At 38.5% G+C, this 10,034-nt stretch overlaps 1 protein-coding gene across 1 annotated transcript in view; it reads left to right on the forward strand.

Moving 5' to 3' along the window:
• Positions 1–9,837, forward strand: part of si:ch211-113e8.9 — a 28,929-nt gene extending 19,092 nt beyond the window's left edge. The window contains exon 4 of the mRNA XM_068221531.2: positions 5,728–9,837. Within this exon, the coding sequence (XP_068077632.1) occupies positions 5,728–5,855 (128 nt within the window). The 3' untranslated portion in view covers positions 5,856–9,837. The remainder of the gene's footprint in view (positions 1–5,727) is intronic.
• Positions 9,838–10,034: the final 197 nt, after the last annotated feature.

The following is a 10,034-nucleotide window of genomic DNA, read 5'->3' on the forward strand; positions in this document are numbered from 1 at the left end:
TGCTCCGGTTTCCCCCACAGTCCAAAGACATGCGCTATAGGTGAATTGGATAAGATAAATTGTCCATAGTGTGTGTGTGTGCGTGTGTGCGTGTGTGTGTGTATGTGTGTGTCTGTGTGAATTGGTGTGTATGGATGTTTCCCAGTGATGAGTTGTGGCTGGAAGGGCATCCTCTGCATGAAACATATGCTGGATAAGTTGGTGGTTCATTCCGCTGTGGCGACCCCAGATTAATAAAGAGACTATAAGCCGAAAAGAAAATGAATGAATGAATATATACACACACTCATTCACACACATACACTACGGCCAATTTAGTTTATTCAATTCACCTATAGCACATGTATTTGTACTGAGGGGGAAACCCACACGTAGAGAAACATTAGATATTTATTAGAAAAATTAATAAATTCTTAAACTCACACTTATTAAACTCAATTTCCAAAATTATTAAGCATAACCACACATTTGTTTGCATGTGTAAGGCTGAGATTGATCTAAAAAAGCACATTAATTTATATATTATATAAATTTATTTTAAAATAAAAGGATTACACATCTACAGGGCTTGGACAATGAAACTGAAATGCCTGGTTTTAAAGCACAATAATTTATTAAAATGGTGTCGGGCCTCATTTTGTGAACAATATAGCGTCAGTTCATCACAGGAATGACAGATAAAAGTCCTGCACAGTGGCCAGAGGGATTTTGAGATGTTCTTCTTGCAGAATAGTGTTTAGGTCACTATGTGATTTTGGTGGAGGAAAACATTTCCTGATTCGCCGAGCGGCGCTTCTGGTGTGCGACCTGCTTAACTTCACTGTCATGTTCATCAAACCACTCTGTCTTGCTGTGTGTCTTGGTGTATTATCATGCTTATACACGGCAACACTTCCAGGATACCCTGTTTAAACCACTGGGTGCACATGGTTCTCCAGAAAGGTTTGGTAGTCTTTGGCAGTGATGCTTCATCTAATACTGTACCAGTATTGGGTCTAGGGAATGGCATTATATTGCAACCCAAACCATCACTGATCACAACATACTGGACTTTAGGCTTCTCCACACTGTAACTCTCTCAGATGTGGAAAAGACAGAGAAGATTCAAGACTCAATGAAGAACAATGCATTTCTCACATTGTCCACAGCCCAAGATTTTGGTGCTGCACCTTTGAAACAGGCGTTTAGCATTGGCACAATGAGCAAAAGTTTGACTATAGCAGTCAGCCATGTTTATTGACCCCATGGAGCTCCCGACCAACAGATTTGGTGGAAACAGGAGAGTTGAGCTGCACATTTAATTCTGCAGTGAGTTGGGCAGCTGTGGTTTTATGTATTTTTTGTTTTTTTGCATACAATAAGTGTTAGCACCTGTTAGCTTATTCTTGCGTCCACAGTTACTCCGGTTGGATGTGGCTCTTCTTCTTGGTGGTATGCTGACATTACTCTGGATACCGTGGCTTTTGATACATTAAGTAGACTTGCTGTCTTGGTCACACAATGCGTTAGCGAGAAGCACACCAAAAATATATCCTCTTTTGGACTCTGATATGTCACCGTATGACATAACGTTGTGTTCATTGCAATATTTTAAGCAAAATTGTGCAATTACTCTGCTTATTAATCTTTCACACTCTGGTGTAATGTGCAATCAATGAAGATGGGTTACCAGGCTGGTCAAATTGAATGACGTGCGTAGAGTAATGAAGTTTGCCCTGCACGCTCGCGGTTTTTAAAGAAACTTTGGTGCGTTAATCTTGTCAATACTATTGTTCAAAAAGGTAATGATTTACACTCATCAATGAATTGCTTCATACTGTTTTTACTTTTACATTCTTTGGGTGATACAAAAACACAAAGTGTGTCAGTGGTCAAATTAAATGGCTATAAAATCTCCAACACTAAATTGGCCAGTGTTTCAGTTTCAATATCCAACCCCTGTACTTTCACAATCCAATATAATTTGTGTTTTATAACCATAGATGTCATTTTCACCACGTGCTGTCTTTTCCACCACAGGGGGCAGTGTGGTGGAAATGACATTTCTACAGTTTATTGTGAAAAAATAAAGAAAGCTTCTCTGATTAGCTTTGAATTGATACTAGAATGTCATGTATACAAAATACTCTTATTTACCTTAATTTTGTTTGCTTTTTAAAAACACTTTTGAAGGTAGTGCATGTTTGAAATGACGTAGAACAAATATATCACTTTATCAAGCAATATTTACCCTGATGTTTCTTCATGTGTTGTTGATGAAAACTTATACTCCCTCCATGTTGAACATGTGCTCTGATGTCACTTTTCATTTACATAGAAACCACCTAAACAACCTTTCACACAAACGTTTAAAAGGGATATTAGTGTTAGGTGACACGATGGCTCAGTGGTTAACACTTTTGCCTCACAGTAAAAAGTTTAGGCGTGGGTTTCCTCTAGGTTAGGGGTGTCCAAACTTTTTGGGCCGAGGGCCAGATGCAAAAAAACAAACGTTGTCGCGGGCCAAATTTTACATACATCACACAGACACGCATATATATATATATATATATATATATATATATATATATATATATATATATATATATATATATATATATAAAATACAGTTGAAGTCAGAATTGTTAGCCCCCCCTAAATTATTAGCCCCTGTTTATTTTTTCCCCAATTTCTGTTTAACGGAGAGAAGATTTTTTTCCACACATTTCTAAACATATTAGTTTTAGTAACTCATTTCTAATAACTGATTTATTTTATCTTTGCCATAATGACAGTAAATAATATTTGACTAGATATTTTTAAGACACTTCTACACAGCTTAAAGTGACATTTAAAGGCTTAACTAGGTTAATCAAGTTAACTAGTCAAGTTAAGGTAATTAGGCAAGTTATTTTATAACAATGGTTTGTTCTGAAGACTTAAGGGGCTAATAATTTTGACCTTAAAATGGTTCATAAAAAAATTTAAACCGCTTTTTATTCTAGCCGAAATAAAACAAAAGTCTTTGTCCAAAAGAAAAAATACTATCAGACATACTGTGAAAATGTTCTTGCTCTGTTAAACATCATTTGGGAAATATTTAAAAAAGAAGAAATAAGTCAAAGAGGGGCTAATAATTCAGATTTCAACTGTGTGTAGATAGATAGACAGACAAACAGACAGACAGACAGACAGACAGACAGACAGACAGACAGACAGACAGACAGACAGACAGACAGACAGACAGACAGACAGACAGACAGACAGACAGATAGATAGATAGATAGATAGATAGATAGATAGATAGATAGATAGATAGATAGATAGATAGATAGATAGATAGATAGATCATAACAAGAACTGCTGCTTAATTGAATGCATGAAATAGCGACACCCGGTGGTTATTTATTGAATTACGTTCATTTTTGTATAGTGTAAGTGATTTCTATGACCTATTTTTCCTAGCCATGCATTTATTATTATATTACATTTATATTATATTATTATACTTCTTGCGAGGCAGTGGTGCAGTGGGTAGTGCTGTTGCCTCACAGCAAGAAGGTTGCTGGTTCGAACCTCAGCTCAGTTGGTGTTTTTGTGTGGAGTTTGCATGTTCACCCTACCTTCGCGTCGGTTTCCTCTGGGTGCTCCAGTTTTCCCCACAGTCCAAAGACATGTGGTACAGGTGAATTGGGTAGGCTAAATTGTCCGTAGTGTATAAGTGTGTGTGTGTGAATGTGTGTGTTGATGTTTCCCAGAAATGGGTTGTTGCTGGAAGGGCATCCGCTGCGTTAAAACTTGCTGGATAAGTTTTTCGGTTTATTTTGCTGTGGCGACCCCTGATTAATAAAGGGACTAAGCCGACAAGAAAATGAATGAATGAATGAATTATATTTCTGTGAGCTGTTTGTGTTGCTCTGCAATAACACTTCTAAAATGCTAGCTGGCTGCAGGTTTTTATGTACCCTGTATTGAGGTTCTTTGTGGGGGGTTTGTTTTTTCTGAATGCTGCTTTAATGTTCAAGAAGCAAACACTAGCTCATCTATAGGCGACAACTTCATAATCATAAGGTGTACAAAAAAGGAGCAACTCCACAGTACTCGACACTTGTAAACATTTGCTCCAACAGGCTGAAGTGGTACTCACTGCAGAGCCACATGGACAGAGCTGAGCTCCAGCAAGGGGGAGCTTGAGCTTGAGAAGTGTGCTGCACTTCTACAAGTGATGTAACTGGGGGTTGGGGTTAGGGGTGGGGTAGGTGTTCACTAGAGATGTAATGTATCACAAATCTCACAGTTCGGATCACACTATGGTTTTTAAGTAACGGGTTAGACCATTTTTTGGATCAGCAAAATATACTCAATAAATATAATTTGCTTCCCATTTCTAGGAAAATATTACTGCAAAATCCATTGGTTTTAACAAACAGAACTTAGAACATGTTATGTTAATAAAAAAATGTAGAAAGAACCAGTTAAACAAAAAAATTCAGTATGAAAAATGATCTTTGCTACTGTTGCTGATAATGCTAAATATAGAAGTCTACACCTTGTACAACAGATCATATTCAATGAATGATTCAACAATTCATAAATAAAACTTCATGTTTTATTACAGATGGATCATTTTTGAAAACCTATTCAGTGGCATCATTTTGATGGGTTGTTTGTCTCCACCTATTGGCTAAGCAATGTAATTGCTGCAACATTCACCAGCATCAGGTTTCATTAAACAGTGATTTTAATCTTTACCATAAACATCCGTGTTTATATCTGAACTATAGACTGCTCCCAGTACTTCCGTGATATTTCATTCTTTGTAACTAACTAAAAAACTGTAAAATTTAAATATCTCGATCAAACGCAAACTTTAATGCAGTGCTTCGAAGGATTAATAAACATATGCAATTCATTGTCATTTATCATTCATGTTGCGCGGGTTTAAATTGACATTACAATTTTTTAATCTTTAATTGTGCAGCTTTACACTGAATGCATTAATGCAGGTTAAACATCAGTGACAGAAAACACCTTTAATTAATAACCTAAGAAAGCAATTAGGTCCCACCACAACTCTTTCTGTCATCATTACATTTTACAGTAAAGCCAAAATGCTTTCCCACACGTGATTTCAATGACAGGGGAGTCGATCTCTCTGCAATTGTTATAAATGTTGGATTAACCTACAAGTTCAAAAACGGTTATTAATTTGCGGGTCCCGTGCGTTCCGAACTGTGGGATGTGATTCGCTACACCACTAGTGTACGCATAAAAATAGCTTATTGGAGGAGGAGCTGGAGCTCCCTCTCATTTAGGTGAGCTCCACCCAAGTAGCTCTTCTCAACAGGCTCGCTCCTCTCCCGCGGCTCTCTGCCTACCCACGCTTGTCACTGCCAACAAACCCACCAATCACAGAGCTTGCACTGCACTTTGTCGCAATATGTACTTTAATTTTTTGAGAGGTGCTTGGGTATGCGACCGTGCAAAGGCTGCACCGGACTATACTCGTGCGCTCGATACAGAAGATTAAATCAGCCTTAACAGAGAGGGACCACACGCGGTAGGGAAAATAGTAGGAAAAAAACGACCTCAAAAAATTTAATCGTTTATAGGTTCTGAATGTCGATTTCGATTACTTTTTAATTAATTGCTCAGGCCTAAGGTCACTGTCCAAATTAACATTTTAAAAATGTTTTTGCCATTTTTACTCAGTATCCATTTAAAATCATTTGGCTTTTGTATTTTCAGCAGGGCGAAAGCAGAGAACACGAAAAAATGCCAGAAACATGGAAAGAGCTGAAAAACATGGAAGACTGGACAAAAGATCACGTCCATCAGTGGCTCAAAGATACAAATGTCGATCAGAAGTATGCTGATATTCTGTACGACGAGGATGTTAAAGGAGCTTCTCTAGTTCTGTTTGAAAAACAAGACTTCCTGGATGCCGGTTTAAAGCATGGACCTGCTGTTCAAATCCTTAAAAATGTAGCCCTGTTCAGAACATCCTCGGACGGCCCCAATGACACAACTGCATCTGTAGAAGATTCTGCATTGCAGCATTCTGAGCAAGAAAACACAGCAGCTGAGAGACCCTCCACTGGATCTGCTGAACTGAGCATTGAAGAAAATGGTACATCAACAACGACATGGCTCCCAGAAGATGAACATACAGACGGTAAAGGGAAGTCCTTGAATGATACATCAGAGAATCATGATGAAGTAGATGGCACAAGTGGTGTACAATCTCTGGCTTCATCTTTGACAACACAACAAACACAAAATGTAGAAAGTGAGACCACAGATGGCTTTATAGAGCAGTCAAAAAGCATTATAACTCGTTTCTGTAATCCCCGGCCGTTTGATACACGCACAGGAACGTTTCAATACATGCAGAAGGAAATACTTCCACCTGAGACTGGTCCAAGCAATCTTCTTGACCCCGTGCATGAGTACAAACTCCTGGTAAACACAAGTAATGTGCCAGAAAAGGATGTTCTAGAAAAGTTTTCAAATGAAACATTCTGGTTTGCCGCAGCATGCATGAATGTTCGAACCAATGGAACCATTCACATTGGTGTTGGAGATGAACCACAGTACAAACATGGACAAATCATTGGGCTCGAGTTGACATCTCCGAATAAATATATTGATGAATTTGATAAGGGTCTGAAGGAGCACTTTAAAGGTAAAAGTAACATTGCAAGGGCGTGTATTAGGCCCCCTGTGTTTGTTCCAGTAAAATGTACAGACAGCAGTGTTAAGTGGGTTATTGAAATTGACGTTGTCCCAATGTACAAACTGACTAAGAGGAAACTTTTTTACACAACACTAGACAAGAAGAAAAGGAAATCAAAATGCCTTTTTATACGTTCTGGTGCAAACACTATGAATTATTTACCAGAGGAAAATCCTAAAATTTGCAAACAAAACCGCAAGACTTTAAATCATTATGTGGAATTACAGGATATATTTCGGCAGTCGGCTGAAGATAAAGCTCAGCACCTAGTAATTGTTCTCCAGGAAGGCCAAAGTCCTGCAGAGTTTAGTTCCAACCTACTCCAACACACTGGCATAGAAGGTCAGACTGAAGACCCTGGTTAGCTGGTTTAAGTGTGGTTTCTTAATTGTTTGCTATCAGAGTATTGCATGTAAAAACATCTAAGTTTTTAACACATACTGAGTGTTAAGCTTAAGTTAAAGGAAGAGTTCACCCAAAAATGAAAATTCAGGCATCATTTACTAAAACAAGATGTACTGAATAATGTAGGAAAGCAGCAGCCATTAACTTTCATAGTATTATTTTGTTTTTACTGAGTCTTATTAAATGATGAGGAAATGTTTATTTTTGGGTGATCAGTCCTTTAATGTCGGCTTATTTTTTTTTCTATTATTATTATAGATACATTTCCCCATATAATGTAGAAACAAATGTGACCCTGGATCACAAAACCAGTCTTTTGTTGTATGGGCGTATGTTTTACATTTTATGGGTCAAAATTATTGATCAGGTTTTTAATTAAAGATCATGGTCTATGATATTCTATGATAATATAAAATTTTTCTACTGTAAAAATATCAAAACAAAATTTTTGATTAGTAATATGCATTTTTAAGATCTGGACAACTTAATTTGGACAACTTTGGTGATTTTTTTCTCTATTTAAATTTCTTTTATCTTCAGATTACATAATGTCCAATAGTTGTACTGTATCTTAATCAAATTTTGTCATAAAAGAACAAACCATACATCAAATCCTAGCTTCTTCCTGCAGCTTTATATAATAAATCTCAATTTATTGACACTCATGACTGGTTTTGAGGTTCAAGGTCACAAATGTTGTATATTTCGTACAGCATCTGGTGCCTTTGCTCTGTAAGCACGGTTCATTAGTATACTCACCAGCCACTTTATTAGGTACACCTTACTAATACCGGGTTGGACCCCATTTTGCCTTAATCGTTCATGGCATAGATTCAACAAGGTGCTGGAAATATTCCTCAGAGATTTTGGTCCATATTGACATGACAGCATCACGCAGTTGCTGCAGATTTGTCAGCTGCACATCCATGATGCCAATCTCCCATTCCACCAAATCCCAAAGGTGATCTATTGGATTGAGATCTAGTGACTGTGGAGGCCTTTTAAGTACAGTGAACTCATTGTCACGTTCAATAAACCAGACTGAGATGATTCACGCTCTATGACATGGCGCATTATCCTGCTGGGAAGTAGCCATCAGAAGATGGGTACACTGTGGTTGTACAGGGATGAACATGGTCAGCAACAATACTCAGGTTGACACAATGCTTAATTGGTACTTATAGGCCCAAAGTGTGCTAAGAAAATATCCCACACACCATTACACCACCACCACCAACCTAAACCGTTGATACAAGGCAGGATGGATCTATGCTTTCATGTTGTTGACTCCATATTCTGATCTTACCATCTAAATTGTCCAATTTTGGTGAGCCTGTGCTAATTGTAGCCTCAGTTTCCTGTTTTAGCTGAAAAGAGTCGTATCCAGTGTGGTCTTCTGCTACTGTTGCCCATCCCCCTCAAGGTTGGACATGTTGTGTGTTCAGAGATGCTCTTCTGCATACATTGGTTGTAAGTGTGGTTTATTCATAAACTAATTTCGAGAGGATCACGTGCTTATAATCAACACGGCTGGCTCCTTATTAGCTCCGTAATCAGCCCTATTAGATGATTAGGGAAGTATTATAAATAACCTGAGTTTGTCACTCCAGTTATCTTCGTCTTGAAGCCCCCCCCCTTTCCACCCCTTCATCCTCCTCCTTTTTCTGATTGGGCGACACGGTGGCCCAGTGGCTAGCACTGTTGCCTCACAGCAAGAACACCGCCGGTCCAACCTTTCGGGCCGGTCGGTGTTTCTGTGCGGAGTTTGCATGTTCTCCCCGTGTTCGCGTGGGTTTCCCCCGGGTTCCCCGGTTTCCTCCCAACGTCCAAAACATAAACCATAGCCAGTTGACTAAAACAAATTATCACCCAATACAACCTTAGTTCACACTTCTCACGGTGACAAGCAGGGGAGTTTTCGAGACCTACCTGACCTCGAACTCCCCTCTCGCCCTTCTAACGGGAGGGAGCCCTGGGCTTGAGGATATTACAAGCTCAGGGTTCTCTCCCGGGACAGCATGCCAAATACGCTTTATTGATTATCAGCTAAGTGTGAACTCTTGAATGAGTGGTTATTGGAGTTACTGTTGTCTTTCTATCAGCTCAAACCAGTCTGGCTATTCTACTCTGACCTCTGGCATCAACATGACATTTGCATCCACAGAACTGCTGCTCACTGGATATTTTCTCTTTTTTGGATCATTCTCTGTAAACCTTAAGCATAATTTTGCGTGAAAATGCCAGTTGATCAGCAGTTTCTGAAATACTTATCTGGCACCAACAACCATGCCACTTTAAAAGTCACTTAAATCACCTTTCTTCTGATGCTCAGTTTGAACTGCAGCAGATCATCTTGACCATGTCTATATGCCTAAATGCAATAAGTTGCTGCCATGTGATTGGCTGATTTGAAATTTGCTTTAATGAGCAGTTGGACTGGTGTACCTAATAAAGTGGCCAGTGAGTATGTGTTAGTGTTAGTGAAAGATGATTCTTAGTCTCCTTCCAAACACCTTGGGGTGATGCTTGACTGAAATATGAATAAAACATGGACCAAAGTCATCTAAATGAACCGAAAACATGAGGTTGTGGTATAATTTTAAAGGAGTGAATACTCATGTCATTTGTTTTTAAGCTGTTCTAATGTAGTGCCATTCTCCTTTATTGTTTCATTTATTCTGTATTCTGTACAAATAAACATCTCTTATTTAAACCTACCTCCAGTCTTTACTGTCATCTTGCACTACCACACAGAGCAGCTCGTGTTCCAGCATGGCTTTTCTGTGAATGTGGCTGACCAAATCAGCGTTCATTTGTTAACTGTAAGACTTCGTAGGCCAAAAATAAAATCAATACAAACAAAAGGCTTTTGATGAGACTTGTAGGAAAATATTCCTTCACACTGGAGTGGTTT

Source organism: Danio rerio, chromosome 1, assembly GCF_049306965.1.
Source record: "Danio rerio strain Tuebingen ecotype United States chromosome 1, GRCz12tu, whole genome shotgun sequence".
NCBI classification, from domain to species: Eukaryota; Metazoa; Chordata; class Actinopteri; order Cypriniformes; family Danionidae; genus Danio; species Danio rerio.